This window comes from Poeciliopsis prolifica, unplaced genomic scaffold (assembly GCF_027474105.1).
Source record: "Poeciliopsis prolifica strain line A6 unplaced genomic scaffold, Auburn_PproV2 SCAFFOLD034, whole genome shotgun sequence".
Lineage (NCBI taxonomy): Eukaryota > Metazoa > Chordata > Actinopteri > Cyprinodontiformes > Poeciliidae > Poeciliopsis > Poeciliopsis prolifica.
In genome coordinates, this window is record NW_026562409.1 from 1,306,899 (window position 1) to 1,325,056 (window position 18,158).

At 40.5% G+C, this 18,158-nt stretch overlaps 1 protein-coding gene, 1 long non-coding RNA gene and 1 pseudogene across 2 annotated transcripts; all 3 read right to left on the bottom strand.

The window, feature by feature from the left end:
• Positions 1–164: 164 nt before the first annotated feature.
• On the bottom strand, positions 165–9,920 carry LOC129373695 (polyserase-2-like). Its single transcript, XM_055051741.1, has 12 exons — positions 9,848–9,920; positions 9,710–9,759; positions 9,550–9,632; positions 8,006–8,026; positions 7,741–7,900; positions 5,708–5,976; positions 5,474–5,619; positions 5,139–5,391; positions 1,938–2,109; positions 1,563–1,816; positions 1,381–1,478; positions 165–940 (listed from the first exon to the last, which is right to left on the bottom strand). The coding sequence occupies exons 2-12, from the start codon at positions 9,742–9,744 to the stop codon at positions 629–631; spliced, it is 1,803 nt and encodes a 600-aa protein (XP_054907716.1). The 5' UTR covers positions 9,745–9,759; positions 9,848–9,920; the 3' UTR covers positions 165–628.
• Positions 9,921–10,157: 237 nt separating this feature from the next.
• On the bottom strand, positions 10,158–13,457 carry LOC129373696 (serine protease 27-like; annotated as a pseudogene).
• Positions 13,458–13,567: 110 nt separating this feature from the next.
• LOC129373697 (uncharacterized) lies at positions 13,568–15,480 on the bottom strand. The gene is made up of 4 exons (XR_008607395.1): positions 15,409–15,480; positions 15,271–15,320; positions 15,110–15,192; positions 13,568–13,588 (listed from the first exon to the last, which is right to left on the bottom strand). It is a non-coding gene; the product is annotated as an uncharacterized LOC129373697 (long non-coding RNA).
• Between the last annotated feature and the right edge of the window lie 2,678 nt (positions 15,481–18,158).

Here is an 18,158-nt window from a genome sequence, read left to right on the forward strand (position 1 = left end):
CCATGAAGTCTGACAAAAATCACTTTCTACAATTTAATATTTACATGAGAAAAATAAATTAGAAGAAATGAGTAACATTTTGTGAAAATCCCAATTCAGAAAATAAAACCTGCTGTTGTGGATGGGCTTGTATGTGTTGAAGAAAATTCAGGTTCCCAACATTTTCATTGAAAAAGGAAAGGGCGCCCAATAGCACCACCTGGTGGAGAACCTGGGCTTCACAGCGGAGCGTCCAGCCTGTTAAGAGTTTATTAATGTCAATGTGCATGATATTAGAAAATAAATGAACTGATTTGTTTTAATAAAGAAACAGAAACAAGTCAGGTTTAGAATCTGTGACAGTAATCAGCTAAAGATAAATCACACTTCAAGAAAACGAGAGAAGATTAAACTTAAGCTTTTTTGAGTAAATTTCTGTTGGTTAATGTTGGGTTTTCTTGATCTTCGCAGTGAACCACACTTCTTTTCTTAGATAGCTGTTTTATTGCGAACGTTCAGGTTGTAAAACTTCTGATTCTTTCCAGAACAGTGCTGCCTATACATTAGAACATTGCCCCCCAGTGGACAACAACAGTACAACATGCACATAAAGAGAGTGACAGGATATAGAACATAAAGCTGAACCTGCTCATGTGAAAACCTGGAGGCATAAAGCTAAAAGGAGAAGATGGCCTAAGAGGATGGAGGGGGAGTGAGGCATTGCCACCCCACTGGTTGTCCTGGGGACGGTGGTTGGGGTGTTTGTGATGTTGGTGACGGCGGTTGCTGGAGACAAGAACGGTCCCAGTGTCTTGGTCAGGAAGGACTGAAAGCGGCTCAGTTTTTCAAAGATCTTCATGTTGGCTCGTCTCCTTCTGTTGGAGGTTTTCTCAACTGAAAGCACCACTGCCTGGAACCAGGAGCCGTCCTGCTTACACATGAGCGGACCACCAGAGTCGCCCTGAAACAGACAGAAGACGCTAAATATTCTGATTCAACCTCTGAAACCGTCTTACCAACCATTACGACTGACAGAAAAACATTTTAACCCAAGTCCTGCTAGTTTCCCACATTCACACTTCCAGTCCAATTTTCAGTCATTAAGATCGAACCAAAAGATTATTATGAGCTCTCCATGTTAAAGCTAAATACAATGTTTTCAGACTGAAGCTGATATTTCCGTTTTTCAGAGGTTACAGCAGATCCTGCATCACATTTAGCAAGAAAGTCTTTCTTTCTTGATAATTTGATGTGTTTTAATAATATTCTAACTCATCAAGATGCACCTGAAAATGATTGATCTCCTGTTTCTCTGTTGGGTTCAACACTTTTAGCAGCTTAAGTTAGGTTTTATAATGCTGGAAAACAAGATTCAGAATTCAACCTAAACCAGAGGAGTACCTCTCCCAGAGTAAAGTCTGCAGTGCACATCCTGTCTGCTGCTGATGCATCCCCACAATTCAGCACTGATGTCTGGATCTGCTGCAGAGGCTCCTTCTCTAAAGTTGGAGAAAATGAGGAAGCTGTCATTTCTGGTAAAGTGTTTTGGTTTGCATTGGTTCTCATGATTAGCCCAGCATCACCTCCTCCGGCTCCAGCGCTCCAGCCGGCGGCCCAGCATGCGGCTCCCTCTGGGAACGTTCTTCCGTTGTCCAGGCAGATCGGCCCAATGTAGTCGTTCAGGGTGGGGGGGGACGACAGCGTCAGCACTGCGATGTTGGTTCCTGTCAGGTTGCTCACGCTGATATTGACCACATCCAACGACACCTCAAACTGGTTGGTGCCGTTCTGATTTAGCCGACCCAGCACGACCTTCCACTCAGAGGCGTTAGGGGAGCTGAGGGAGAGAGGCTGGACTGAATACATACATAATCACCTCATCGGTTTAAAAACTGAGTTCAGTTGGTCTCTGTGATGTTGGCATTTTTCTTCTCCCATCATGCTCAGCTTTAGCGTACCCTGGGAAGCAGTTGGCGTTGGTCAGCACGTCGCTCTCAGACACCAGCGTCCCTCCACACACATGCTGGCCATTCTTCTGTAAGCTGGCCATCCACGGCCACGCGCCGGCCGACGCCACAGAAACTCCACCCGAAATCCGAGAAGCCAGTGGGGCCTGTCCACAGACCACAGCTGGGGGAGGAGGAAGACACGGGGAATGAAGGAAATGTCAGACAGTGCTTCTGTTCCCGCCAAGCCTTTTTTTTGCCCCAATTTTCCCTTTAAGACAATCTTACAACGTAATGCAGTGTGTGTTACACAGTGTGTGTGTGTGTGTTACACAGTGTGTGTGTGTGTGTTACACAGTGTGTGTGTTACACAGTGTGTGTGTGTGTGTTACACGGTGTGTGTTACACAGTGTGTGTGTGTTACACAGTGTGTGTGTGTGTTACACTGTGTGTGTGTGTTACACAGTGTGTGTGTGTGTTACACAGGTGTGGTGTGTGTTACACGGTGTGTGTGTTACACAGTGTGTGTGTGTGTGTTACACAGTGTGTGTGTGTGTGTTACACAGTGTGTGTGTGTGTGTTACACGGTGTGTGTGTTACACAGTGTGTGTGTGTTACACAGTGTGTGTGTGTGTGTTACAGTGTGTGTGTGTGTGTTACACAGTGTGTGTGTGTTACACGGTGTGTGTGTGTTACACAGTGTGTGCGTGTGTGTTACACGGGTGTGTGTGTGTGTTACACAGTGTGTGTGTGTGTTACACAGTGTGTGTGTGTTACACAGTGTGTGTGTGTGTTACACAGTGTGTGTGTGTTACACAGTGTGTGTGTGTGTGTGTTACACGGTGTGTGTGTTACACAGTGTGTGTGTGTGTGTGTGTTACACAGTGTGTGTGTGTGTGTTACACAGTGTGTGTGTGTTACACAGTGTGTGTGCGTGTGTTACACAGTGTGTGTGTGTGTGTGTTACACGGTGTGTGTGTGTTACACGGTGTGTGTGTGTTACACAGTGTGTGCGTGTGTTACACAGTGTGTGTGTGTTACACGGTGTGTGTGTGTTACACGTGTGTGTGTGTGTGTTACACAGTGTGTGTGTGTTACACGGTGTGTGTGTTACACGGTGTGTGTGTGTGTGTGTTACACAGTGTGTGCGTGTGTTACACAGTGTGTGTGTGTTACACGGTGTGTGTGTTACACGGTGTGTGTGTGTGTGTTACACAGTGTGTGTGTGTTACACGGTGTGTGTGTGTTACACAATGTGTGTGTGTTACACGGTGTGTTACACGGTGTGTGTGTGGGTTACACGGTGTGTGTGTGTGTTACACGGTGTGTGTGTGTTACACAGTGTGTGTGTGTACACGTGTGTGTTACATGTGTGTGTGTTACACGGTGTGTGTGTGTTACACAGTGTGTGTGTGTTACACGGTGTGTGTGTGTTACACGGTGTGTGTGTGTGTTACACAGTGTGTGTGTGTTACACGGTGTGTGTGTGTACACAGTGTGTGTGTGTTACACGTGTGTGTTGTGTTACACGGTGTGTGTGTGTTACACAATGTGTGTGTGTGTTACACAGTGTGTGTGTGTTACACGTGTGTGTGTTACACGGTGTGTGTGTTACACGGTGTGTGTGTTACACAGTGTGTGTGTGTTACACAGTGTGTGTTACACAGTGTGTGTGTGTTACACAGTGTGTGTGTGTGTTACACAGTGTGTGTGTGTTACACAGTGTGTGTTACACAGTGTGTGTGTGTGTTACACAGTGTGTGTGTGTGTTACACAGTGTGTGTTACACAGTGTGTGTGTGTGTTACACGGTGTGTGTTACACAGTGTGTGTGTGTTACACCATGTGTGTGTTACACAGTGTGTGTGTGTTACACGATGTGTGTGTGTGTGTTACACAGTGTGTGTGTGTTACACAGTGTGTGTGTGTTACACAGTGTGTGTGTGTGTTACACGGTGTGTGTGTGTGTTACACGGTGTGTGTGTGTTACACGGTGTGTGTGTGTGTGTGTGTTACACAGTGTGTGTGTGTTACACAGTGTGTGTGTGTGTTACACCATGTGTGTGTGTTACACGGTGTGTGTGTGTGTGTGTGTGTTACACGGTGTGTGTGTGTTACACGGTGTGTGTGTGTGTTACACGGTGTGTGTGTGTGTGTTACATGGTGTGTGTGTTACACAGTGTGTGTGTGTTACACGGTGTGTGTGTGTGTGTGTGTTACACGGTGTGTGTGTGTGTTACACGGTGTGTGTGTGTGTGTTACACGGTGTGTGTGTGTGTGTTACACACCTGTTGAATGTGACAGGCAGCAATAAATGTAAATTTAATCCACAATAACTACTGATGGAGCCCTGAGCTTGTTTCTCCCATCTGGGAGACAATGACACTGAAGTGCTGCTGATGCTCCGGGACATACTGGGTCTCTATAGTGAAGCAGTTTCATTGTCTCATTAACATCCAGTCACCAGATCATGCAGAGCAGCTTGGACTGTGGGAATCACCTGCTGGGATGAATCCATCCTCCTGCCTCTTTGGGCCTTTTCTCTTCACAAAGAAAATTTCCAAAGAATCTGATCTGTTTCTGACTCATTTTGCTGCTTTTGGCTCAATGTTGGCAGCAAGATGCAACTGAGAGAATCTGGTTAAAGGATTAAAGTCGTCCAGACTCAAATAATACACAAAACAGAAATATTTAATTATTTCTTGCGCACTCCGGTACCAATTGGGCCACGGACCGGTACCGGTCCGTGGCCCGTGGGTTGGAGACCACTGATCAGTCACTGTTGGCATCATTGAAAGACCACAGGGAAAACTGGAGTCTGTGTTGAATTACAACAAAATGAAATATGATCTAAAAATAAACTTTTTCTATTTTGCCTTCATGTGAACCTTAGTGCCACAATATCCCATCACTTTGCTGCTGCTACACATCTGTAGGTCAGTAAATACATTTCTATTTTTCAGTTTTATTTCATTGCCACATGTGATTGAAATCTTTTGGATCACGATTCCAAATGTCAAGGAGATTGAGGAAATCTTGACAGCATCTACATACAAAGAATCAGCATCTTTAACTAGACCAGGCAACAACAAACAGTGAAGGGAGACTTCAGTTAGCAAACATTTTTATTGGTGCGATTAGAACTGATACATCTTGGCATCCTTATTATAGGATTTTTGTTTAGTCACAAATTAAATGAAATCAAGATACTCACGCTGAGGTTCAGTTGTTGTTGTGGTTGGTGGAAGCGTTGTAGGGTTGGAGGTTGTACTGGAAACGTTAGAAGTGAAGGTGATGAAGCCCGGCTGGTTGGTGTTGATAAGGCTGTTGATCCAACTCTCATACTGGGACACTCTGGCGTAGACTCCGGGGAAATTTGGTTTAGCACATCCTTCTCCAAAGCTAACAATCCCTGATTGAATCCAGCGGTCCCCCTGCTTGGTCACCAGCGGACCTCCTGAATCCCCCTGGAAGATCAGAACATTTTTCCAGATGAGAAGAGAACGACTGTCTGCAGACAGCAACAAACTGATGTAAACAGATGATCACCTGGCAGGAGTCCTTCCCTCCCTCTAGCAACCCGGCACAGAGCATGTTGCTAGTAATGGCGTTGTCTCCATAGCTGGACTTGCACTGTGACTCCCCCACCACTGGCACCTCCACCTCCATCAAGTTTTGAGGAAATGGAAGAGGGACTGAGGAGACACATTATAATACTTCTATAAGTGGTAATAACCTGGTTTATCAGTTTACTTCCCTGTATATTGCTGGTTTATAACCCACCACTACTCCCAATGTTGCCCCAGCCAGTAACCCAGGAGTTAACCCCGCTGGAGAAGATGCTGCCTGAGGCGGCCAGGCAGACTGGGGAGATGTAACGGTTGAAAGTGACTGATGCAGAGAGCCTCAGTAGAGCAACGTCATTGTTGGAAGTTTTAGAATTATAGTCAGGGTGAGAAATGATCTGTGCTGCCGTCCGAGAGACTTCGTTTGGGTTGGATCCCTGCTGACTCTGACGGCCCAGATAAACCGTCACTCTCTGATCACTGAGCCTATTAAATGAAAACATTTAATTAATTAACGTTTAACTAACAATTACAAACTGGCATGCAGCACATAAACATGTAGCTGAGCGACTACAGTTATCACAATTTACCCCAATTTGGGGTAATGAAAGGTTCACCCCAGGAAAATGATGGAGGATTTAAACTATGGAAAACCAAAGGCATTCAGAAAATTAAAGATCTATATGTTGATGGCAAGTTACTTACTTTTGATCAGTTATGTAAGAAGTATTTAATACCGCCGAAACATTTTTTTAAATACTTGCAATTGAAAAACTTTATGTCATCAAAACTGAAACAAATAGTTGACATTCAACCCTTAACGAAAATAGAAGAGGTGTGTGTTGGAGACTCAAAAGGGAAAGGTTTTCTTTCTCTGTTCTATAATTTGTTAATGCTTTCCTCTAAGGACTCAGCAATAGATAAGTTAGACGCTTGGAGAAGAAATACTCTGGAAGATATAGATGAGGAAGACTGGAATCAGTTTAAAAGCACAAAACAAATGATAAACACACGATTTAAACTTTTGCAATATAAATGGCTCATGAGAACCTATGTAACACCAGTTAAGCTTCATCATATGTCCAGTGATTTTCCAGATACTTGCCCTAAATGTTTGAAAAAGGAACGCTTCTCCATTGTTTGTGGGATTGTCTTAAGATTCAGACGTTTTGGAGGGATGTTATTGGGTGTCTATCTGACTTGTTTAAGGTGAAAGTCCCATTGGAGGTTAAAATCTGTGTTCTAGGAATATACCCAGTGGAATTTAAACAATGACAGAGGAAAACTAAATTGATAGACTATGGACTTCTTCAAGCCAGAAGATCTATAGCATTATGCTGGAGGGGCATGGACGCACCCTCCCTGGGACTCTGGAAGAAGGAAATTGCAAATTCGCTCGGACTGGAAAAACTAACATACATCACCAAGGGTAAACAACGGGACTTTGAAAATCTCTGGGAGCCATAAATGAAGACCATAGGGACTGAAGGTGGAACTTATTAGTGGATGTCTTGTCTATGGTTTCTATCCATATATTGTTCTGTTATTCTTCTTTGTCTTTTTTCTCTAATCTAAAAAGTTCTTGATATTTTTGGAACCAAACAAATGCAGGTTTGAAGGGTGAGTGTGGGAGTGAATGCAAGAGTGTATAAGTATATGTTATAATGTTAAGTTTGTTGTGTGTGAATTTGTTGTGCCAAAAAAGAAAAAATTCAATAAAATATATAATAAAAAAAATTAACATTTAACTTCATAACATCAAAATTCAGAATGTACTTGAAACACCTGTTGATGAACTTTGTATGTGTGCACTGTAAAACATTTAGTTATTTCTACTATCTTCTCCTCTTAAGTCTAATAAATGTACAGTTTTAGATTTTGAACCTAAATGTGAGTTTGTGAAAGATAAACTTACAGTAGTAAGTTGTTAACTTTCTATTAATTTTGTCAAACCTCCAACAGTTGAATAAATTAGTTTTCAGGTTAGCACTAAGGAAAGACAGGAGTGGGAACTATTTCCCAGGGTGCTTAGCGGCACGTTTTTGTATGGTGTGTTGCACCGTGAGTCAGATGGAAGTGTGTTCAGTCGTGGTAGTTTAGATGCTTAAACATTTTGTGCTTTGCTGGAGCTGACAGGGAAATCAAGACGAGATCCAAACTTCTCATATTTACAAGTGTAGCGTGAATGGATCTGACCTGATGGGTTGTCTGGCTCTGGGATGAGGCGTTTCCTCTAGACTTGTTGCTTACCCTGCGACACAGTGAGCTGCAGTCAGCACCCACTGGTCGTTGATCAGAGATCCTCCACAGAAGTGGCTGGAGAGGTGCAGACTGGCCTGCCAGGGCCAGCTGCCTGCAGGAGCTGCTTGTCCTCCAACAATCCTGGTGTTGAATGAAGGTTGACCACAAACTGAGAAAAACACAAATGCAACATTCACTCTGTTGTCATCCAGTCATAGCAAGTCTGTCCCAATAGCAACTGTAGGAAAACTGAAGTTTTAAAGATTTGACCTACCAGAGAGCTGAGAGTCACACTCTGAAAAATGGGGAGAAGAAATACATATTGTCATAAATCTTTAAAATACATTTCTTTGATGCGTTTTCCTGTTTCTGTTCTGTACTAAACAGCAGCCGTAGCTCCAGGTAAAGGATACAGTCTCACTGGGATGTGGCAACAGGACAAACTTTGCTCATACACAAATACAAGCAACTTCATAATAATAATGAACTTTAGAAGAGTTTGTAACAGAAGCAGCAGATTCCAGATTCCTGGGTTGTGAAATGAAACCTGCTTGTCCTTTGCTCACCTCCAGCTGTGAATGGATCATATATTATATAAGCAGATGTTTTCATAGTTTGTCCGGGGATGTGACTTACACTCTGGAGCGACTTATGTGTGAAGTTATTAACACATTATTAAATCATATCACATGTTATTTTCACACTAATCCGCAAGAGGTTGCTCTAGGCCTGTGTTAATAATGTGTGGGAGAAGCTCCCTGTGGATTTTTTAAAAGTGACACAGAGGATGAATATTTAGTGATTTGGTTTGGTAAACTTGTTAGCATATTATTTATGCTACAGTTATCTGAATAACTCTTAATGTGTTAACACACCAGGCACGTTCTCAGTTTGTTTTGCGTCATGTAACATTAGCATACATTATCCAGCCTGTTGCCTCTATTTTATTTTTATTTCAAATTGCCTTTCAAGATGACATGTCTGCTCTTGGTATTGGATTTTATCTTGTAAATTTTCCTCAAAAATGCGACTTATAGTCTGGAAAATACAGTGTTGTTATGTATATATAACAACAAAAAGTTTCTTAAATTGGTCGTGTTGAACCGGATTTGTAACTTGTCCCACATCATGAGTTGTTTTGAAACCTCAGTAGTTTCCTGTTCTACCAGTTAATTTGCATCTGATTCAGATAAATGAAAGAAAAAAGAGTTAATATATTTACAGAAAAGACTTTAAAAAGCAGACGAGGTGAAACGTCTTGGTCAGTTTATGTATCATATAGCAGCATTATTTACTCAGTGATGATTCCTGTCATTCAGGAGGATCTCTAGTGAGTCTGGGGAAAATAATCTGCCACAAACTTTGTCAGGATGTTTTAGTTTCAGTTCTTACATTGACCTGTTGGACTGAATAAAAATCTCTGCTCTCTCATTCAGGCAAAAAACAAAAAGCTTAACAGTGTTGGCTGTTTGAAAGCATTTTAAACAACATGCTGTATCTGGTGCTGCAGATGTCAGAAGAAAAGTAACTATTTCTGTGTTAGATTAGAATAAAACAATTTAGACATTAAAACATGTTTCAAACTTTCCAAAAGGTGTAGGCGATCGCTTCAGTTAGCTGTTTGAAAATCAATATGCTATTTCTAACCTTATATTTCTTTCTAATACTGCAAATTTGTCCTCACCATACAGTCTTTAACTTATCAGTTTTTGTAATTACCTTGTTTGAATCATCATCATGCCTTACTTTGTCTACAGCCTTGCTGCTGGTCCATCTGACAATATTTCTGTTGAGTTTCTCTAATCTTTGCATTCTTACCTCTGATCAGCAGCATCAGCAGAGCCGCCACACAGATCAGCGTGTTGAAGGCCATCACTGTCGCTTGTCTGCAGTGATCTGCTCTGTTAATGTTGCCAACATGCAACATTTAATGACGCCCACAATGAGTCACCTGCTTAGTGACATTCCAACAACTCACCTGAGTTTCAGCATGTGCAGGAAGTAGACAGACATCTTATGAGGGTGTTTCTATGAGCATCAATTAGTGGAAAAATGATCTTAATAAAACATACAGATGGATGTTAATGCTATAGTGAAAGAGAAATCATTTTCCTACTTGTTACAGGTGCCATATTGTCCCAATATAGTCAGGCAGTATGAAAATCAACAAGGACTGGTACGTCTCAGAGGTGAACTTTGATTGATAACTTATTAACAAAGTCATGCAGGAACTTTGCCAACATATGGGCGTTGTCTTGAGTCTGTCATTCACTGAAGAATTAAATCAACATAAACTAATCAAATCCAGTTACGTTAGATTCTATTCTGATGATTTACTTTAATGTTTAGTCATGATTAGTAAGTTAGGTTTATTTAAGCACACATGAGCAACAAGAGATTTCAAAGTGTTTCACATGAAAATAACATAATGAACAAACAGGAAAACATTTTATTACATTGGCATAAAAAAGAAGTGATGTTACAGTTAAGACCATATTAACCAATGTTCCAGTTATTAATGAAAAGTAACTCTAATCAGATTTTTAACCCTTTTTACAGTTTCTTTCAGATAAGAGGATAATAGAAGCTGAATGCTGCTTCTCTGTGTTTGGTTCTGGTTCTGGGGATGCAGAGCAAACCAGAACCAGAACTGGAAGACCTGATGGGTCTGGAAAGTTGATGCAGCAGCTGAACTTTGATGTACTTTCTTCTCCGAGATTCAGATTTTTTATTTGTATAGCATCTTTCAGCGACAAGGCATTTCAAAGTGTTTTACATAATAAAAATACAAAAGAACACATAGTCAGATTATTGATTAATATCTCATGATTAGGTTTCAAAAGCATTTGATGTTCTGCCAATTTAAACAATGTTCAATTAACAGGAAATGGACAAATATTACTGGTAATTATGTTACAGGAAGACATTGTCAGTGAAAAGCAATTTCAACCTACAATTATACAAACTTTAAAACAAGGAATAATTACAAAAACACAATTAAAATGTGTTGCCATCCAGTGATCCAGTGATCAGTAATTGGATTACTGATAACATCTTGAAAATGTAGTTTAGTTAGATTACTGGATTTGGAAAGTAACTAAGTTACATTAAAAGTAACTTTTTAGTTACTTTCAGCAGCTGCTGACAGTAATGTTCCACCACCAGTGAAAATTGCATTGATCTTTGCCAAAACTTTATTGCAAGTTATTTTATAATGTGACATCAGCAATGAGTCTCCACCTAAGGTTGAACTGAAGGGCAGATTGTTTAATGGTTACAACAGTACAAAAAAACTTTAATCATTTTTGCATGTTTTTTGTGTTTCTACTGTCTGGAAAACGCTAAGAAGGATTTTAGCGTCTCCTTCCTCCCTGATGAGCCTCCAGGTTCTGTTTGCTGTCAGATTGCAGCGCACGGCGCTCCTCAGCTCCTCCTGCTGCTCCACAGCTCAGATGGCTGCACAGTCTTTAATATTAAAGATTATTATGGCATTTAGTTGCGCAACTTTACTGACACGTTAATCTGTGGCTGTTTTCACGTTTATTACTCTGTTCATATTTTCCTATTAGTCTCCATGTTTGCAGCTTTCTGGAGTGCAACACAAACCTCAACGTCATTCACAGCAAATATATTAACCACTTTAGAAATAAACAAGCCCAAAGCTGCTTATAATAATCACACTTGGCGACAGAAACTCAAAATAGTTCCTGTTTTTTCAGCCTCCATTGTTTCCATTTCTAATCAGCTGCTGACTGTCGCATAGAAACAGAGATCTTTCCTTCAGACGGAAAGGAATTACAAAAATAAAAAAAAATATTAACGTGCAGAGATTTGGACAAGTGACTTTAATCTGATTACTTGATTTGAAATAGCAACACGTTACATTACTGCTTATTGAAAAAAGTGATCTGACGTCTGTGTTGGGATCAGGGAAAACTGGAGTCTGTGTCGAATTACAACAAAATGAAATACGATCTAAAAATAAACTTTGCCACATGTGATTGAGATCTTTTGGATGACAATCCCAAATGTCAAGGAGATTGAGGAAAACTTGGCAGCATCTACATACAAAGAATCAGCATCTTTAACTAGACCAGGCAACAACACACAGTGAAGGGAGACCTGGGCATGTAATGAAGCTTTGCCTCTGAATCATTAGAGGATGTTGTTGATCTCTCTATGATAAAAGGACAGAAAACACAAGGCTGATAACAAATGCAATAATGGTTGAAAGATGCGTTGCACGGTTGGAATTGCTGACGCCATTGTTGGACGTGAAGGTGATGAAGCCCGGCTGGTTGGTGTTGATAAGGCTGTTGATCCAACTCTCATACTGGACACTCTGGCGTAGACTCCGGGAAATTTGGTTTAGCACATCCTTCTCCAAAGCTAACAATCCCTGATTGAATCCAGCGGTCCCCCTGCTTGGTCACCAGCGGACCTCCTGAATCCCCCTGGAAGATCAGAACATTTTTCCAGATGAGAAGAGAACGACTGTCTGCAGACAGCAACAAACTGATGTAAACAGATGATCACCTGGCAGGAGTCCTTCCCTCCCTCTAGCAACCCGGCACAGAGCATGTTGCTAGTAATGGCGTTGTCTCCATAGCTGGACTTGCACTGTGACTCCCCCACCACTGGCACCTCCACCTCCATCAAGTTTTGAGGAAACGGAAGAGGGACTGAGGAGACACATTATAATACTTCTATAAGTGGTAATAACCTGGTTTATCAGTTTACTTCCCTGTATATTGCTGGTTTATAACCCACCACTACTCCCAATGTTGCCCCAGCCAGTAACCCAGGAGTTAACCCCGCTGGAGAAGATGCTGCCTGAGGCGGCCAGGCAGACTGGGGAGATGTAACTGGTGAAAGTGACTGATGCAGAGAGCCTCAGTAGAGCAACGTCATTGTTGGAAGTTCCAGAATTATAGTCAGGGTGAGAAATGATCTGTGCTGCCGTCCGAGAGACTTCGTTTGGGTTGGATCCCTGCTGACTCTGACGGCCCAGATAAACCGTCACTCTCTGACCACTGAGCCTATTAAATGAAAACATTTAATTAATTAACATTTAACTTCATAACATCAAAATTCAGAATGTACTTGAAACACCTGTTGATGAACTTTGTATGTGTGCACTGTAAAACATTTAGTTATTTCTACTATCTTCTCTCTTAAGTCTAATAAATGTACAGTTTTAGATTTTGAACCTAAATGTGAGTTTGTGAAAGATAAACTTACAGTAGTAAGTTGTTAACTTTCTATTAATTTTGTCAAACCTCCAACAGTTGAATAAATTAGTTTTCAGGTTAGCACTAAGGAAAGACAGGAGTGGGAACTATTTCCCAGGGTGCTTAGCGGCACGTTTTTGTATGTTGTGTTGCACCGTGAGTCAGATGGAAGTGTGTTCAGTTGTGGTAGTTTAGATGCTTAAACATTTTGTGCTTTGCTGGAGCGACAGGGAAATCAAGACGAGATCCAAACTTCTCATATTTACAAGTGTAGCGTGAATGGATCTGACCTGATGGGTTTGTCTGGCTCTGGATGAGGCGTTTCCTCTAGACTTGTTGCTTACCCTGCGACACAGTGAGCTGCAGTCAGCACCCACTGGTCGTTGATCAGAGATCCTCCACAGAAGTGGCTGGAGAGGTGCAGACTGGCCTGCCAGGGCCAGCTGCCTGCAGGAGCTGCTTGTCCTCCAACATCCTGGTGTTGAATGAAGGTTGACCACAACTGAGAAAAACACAAATGCAACATTCACTCTGTTTTCATCCAGTCATAGCAGTCTGTCCCAATAGCACTGTAGGAAAACTGAAGTTTTAAAGATTTGACCTACCAGAGAGCTGAGAGTCACACTCTGAAAAATGGGAGAAGAAATACATATTGTCATAAATCTTCAAAATACATTTCTTTGATGCGTTTTCCTGTTTCTGTTCTGTACTAAACAGCAGCCGTAGCTCCAGGTAAAGGATACAGTCTCACTGGGATGTGGCAACAGGACAAACTTTGCTCATACACAAATACAAGCAACTTCATAATAATAATGAACTTTAGAAGAGTTTGTAACAGAAGCAGCAGATTTCAGATTCCTGGTTGTGAAATGAACCTGCTTGTCCTTTGCTCACCTCCAGCTGTGAATGGATCATATATTATATAAGCAGATGTTTTCATAGTTTGTCCGGGGATGTGACTTACACTCTGGAGCGACTTATGTGTGAAGTTATTAACACATTATTAAATCATATCACATGTTATTTTCACACTAATCCGCAAGAGGTTGCTCTAGGCCTGTGTTAATAATGTGTGGGAGAAGCTCCCTGTGGATTTTTTAAAAGTGACACAGAGGATGAATATTTAGTGATTTGGTTTGGTAAACTTGTTAGCATATTATTTATGCTACAGTTTTCTGAATAACTCTTAATGTGTTAACACACCAGGCACGTTCTCAGTTTGTTTTGCGTCATGTAACATTAGCATACATTATCCAGCCTGTTGCCTCTATTCTATTTTTATTTTAAATTGCCTTTCAAGATGACATGTCTGCTCTTGGTATTGGATTTTATCTTGTAAATTTTCCTCAAAATGCGACTTAAAGTCTGGAAAATACAGTGTTGTTATGTATATATAACAACAAAATGTTTCTTAAATTGGTCGTGTTGAACCGGATTTGTAACTTGTCCCACATCATGAGTTGTTTGAAACCTCAGTAGTTTCCTGTTCTACCAGTTAATTTGCATCTGATTCAGATAAATGAAGAAAAAGAGTTAATATATTTACAGAAAAGACTTTAAAAAGCAACGAGGTGAAATGTCTTGGTCAGTTTATGTATCATATAGCAGCATTATTTACTCAGTGATGATTCCTGTCATTCAGGAGGATCTCTAGTGAGTCTGGGGAAAATAATCTGCCACAAACTTTGTCAGGATGTTTTAGTTTCAGTTCTTACATTGACCTGTTGGACTGAATAAAAATCTCTGCTCTCTCATTCAGGCAAAAAAACAAAAAGCTTAACAGTGTTGGCTGTTTGAAAGCATTTTAAACAACATGCTGTATCTGGTGCTGCAGATGTCAGAAGAAAAGTAACTATTTCTGTGTTAGATTAGAATAAAACAATTTAGACATTAAAACATGTTTCAAACTTTCCAAAAGATGGGTGTAGGCGATCGCTTCAGTTAGCTGTTTGAAAATCAATATGCTATTTCTAACCTTATATTTTCTTTCTAATACTGCAAATTTGTCCTCACCATACAGTCTTTAACTTATCAGTTTTTGTAATTACCTTGTTTGAATCATCATCATGCCTTACTTTGTCTACAGCCTTGCTGCTGGTCCATCTGACAATATTTCTGTTGAGTTTCTCTAATCTTTGCATTCTTACCTCTGATCAGCAGCATCAGCAGAGCCGCCACACAGATCAGCGTGTTGAAGGCCATCACTGTCGCTTGTCTGCAGTGATCTGCTCTGTTAATGTTGCCAACATGCAACATTTTAATGACGCCCACAATGAGTCACCTGCTTAGTGACATTCCAACAACTCACCTGAGTTTCAGCATGTGCAGGAAGTAGACAGACATCTTATGAGGGTGTTTCTATGAGCATCAATTAGTGGAAAAATGATCTTAATAAAACATACAGATGGATGTTAATGCTATAGTGAAAGAGAAATCATTTTCCTACTTGTTACAGGTGCCGTATTGTCCCAATATAGTCAAGCAGTATAAAAATCAACAAGGACTGGTACGTCTCAGAAACTTTGATTGATAACTTATTAAAACTTATTAACAAAGTCATGCAGGAACTTTGCCAACATATGGGCGTTGTCTTGAGTCTGTCATTCACTGAAGAATTAAATCAACATAAACTAATCAAATCCAGTTACGTTAGATTCTATTCTGATGATTTACTTTAATGTTTAGTCATGATTAGTAAGTTAGGTTTATTTAAGCACACATGAGCAACAAGAGATTTCAAAGTGTTTCACATGAAAATAACATAATGAACAAACAGGAAAACATTTTATTACATTGGCATAAAAAGAAGTGATGTTACAGTTAAGACCATATTAACCAATGTTCCAGTTATTAATGAAAAGTAACTCTAATCAGACTTTTAACCCTTTTTACAGTTTCTTTCAGATAAGAGGATAATAGAAGCTGAATGCTGCTTCTCTGTGTTTGGTTCTGGTTCTGGGGATGCAGAGCAAACCAGAACCGAACTGGAAGACCTGATGGGTCTGGAAAGTTGATGCAGCAGCTGAACTTTGATGTACTTTCTTCTCGGAGATTCAGTGCTTTATAAGCTAACTACTAATTACTCTTTTAAAGTCTGTTCTCTGAGCTGCAGGGAGCCAGTGAAGGACTTTAGAACTGGTCTTATGTTCTCGATCTTCCTGGTTTTCGTCAGAACGTTCTGGATTAGCTGCAGCTGGACCATTGATTTCTTTTAGGCAGATCCGTGAAAACACTGTTGCAGTAATCAGTGCAGCTAAAGATCAACGCATGGATGAGTTTCTTAGAGCTCACTGAGACATTAGTACTTTAAACCTGGAAATGTTCTTCAGGTGACAGAAGGCCGACTTTGTAACGATGTTTATGTGGCTCTGAATGTTCAGGTCAGAGTCCATCACTCCTCCCAGATCAGCCAGATCTCTACTCTAGTTTCTATCTAGTTTGTAGGTCGCTCCCCTTTAGGTCCAAAGATAATGGATTCAGTTGTGTTTCTGTTCTGCTGGAGAAAGTTTTGGCACATCCACACATTGATTTGTTCTAAGCTTCTGTTCAATGATTGGATGGGGTCAAAGGTAACCTGGTGACATTGTGATGTAGAGCTGAGTATCATCTGCATAGTTATGGTAGCTAACCGTATTTCCTGCTGTTACCTGAGCCAGGGGGAGCATATGGATAATAAATAGCAGAGGTCCTAGGATTGAGCCTTGGGGTTCCCCACATGTGATTTCTGTCCCTCTGTTGACAAAAAGAAATCCCTGTTCTTTAGGTCAGACTGGAACCAGTCCAGTACTGCAGCAGAGTACTGGACCTCTCCAGTACTCTGCTCCTCTCACATGTTGCACTGAGGTCCAACAGAACCAGCACGGTTCTGATTCTGTGGGTTTTCAATAGTCTGTAATCTGGTCGTAAAATGCCAGTAAGTAAAATTAATTACACTTTATTTTAATCTGAAATTCTACAAATTCATATTAAATTTGTAGAATTGTAGAACTCAGAAAGTAATCTAACCACAGCACAAATTTAGATAAAACACTAAATTATTGATGATAACGTTTAAAATTGTGGTAAAAACTAAGGTACAATTGTCACTATTCTGTAATTATGGTAATTGTATCATATCAATATCAAAATGAAATACAAGAGAGAATCAAAGAAACAATGTAATAGAAAGGTTCAAAAAACTAATATTCTATGAAAATACTAGAAATAGATCTATTATTCATTCTCATTCTTTTATTTATTATATTTCCATATAAGCATTTTTTCTAACAATGTCATGATTTGGTGACATAAAATGACCTCTGAGTTTACTGACTAGTTGTTTGGTTAAACGGTTAGCTAAGACAACGGTTAGCTAAGACAACGTTCAGCGACCGCCCAGGATTGGCTGCATCATGTCAGCAGCATCAGTTTCAGTTTAATGATCAGCCATTGATCAGTTTAATGATCAGCCATTGATCAGTTTAATGATCAGCCATTGATCAGTTTAATGATCAGCCATTGATCAGTTTAATGACCAGCCATTGATCAGTTTAATGACCAGCCATTGATCAGTTTAATGACCAGCCATTGATCAGTTTAATGATCAGCCATTGATCAGTTTAATGAGCAGCCATTGATCAGTTTAATGACCAGCCATTGATCAGTTTAATGATCAGCCATTGATCAGTTTAATGACCAGCCATTGATCAGTTTAATGATCAGCCATTGATCAGTTAATGACCAGCCATTGATCAGTTAATGACCAGCCATTGATCAGTTTAATGACCAGCCATTGATCAGTTTAATGACCAGCCATTGATCAGTTTAATGATCAGCCATTGATCAGTTTAATGACCAGCCATTGATCAGTTAATGATCAGCCATTGATCAGTTTAATGATCAGCCATTGATCAGTTTAATGACCAGCCATTGATCAGTTTAATGACCAGCCATTGATCAGTTTAATGACCAGCCATTGATCAGTTTAATGACCAGCCATTGATCAGTTTAATGACCAGCCATTGATCAGTTTAATGACCAGCCATTGATCAGTTTAATGATCAGCCATTGATCAGTTTAATGAATGAAACATGCCTGATTCGTAACACAGAGCCTGAAAAGCGCATCCAGTGGGTGACAGCAGGGATCAGCTGCTCTTTCAGATCACTTGTCTGAAACTTCCTTCAATGCTTGTTTGTCATCTCTAAAGAAGTCTGC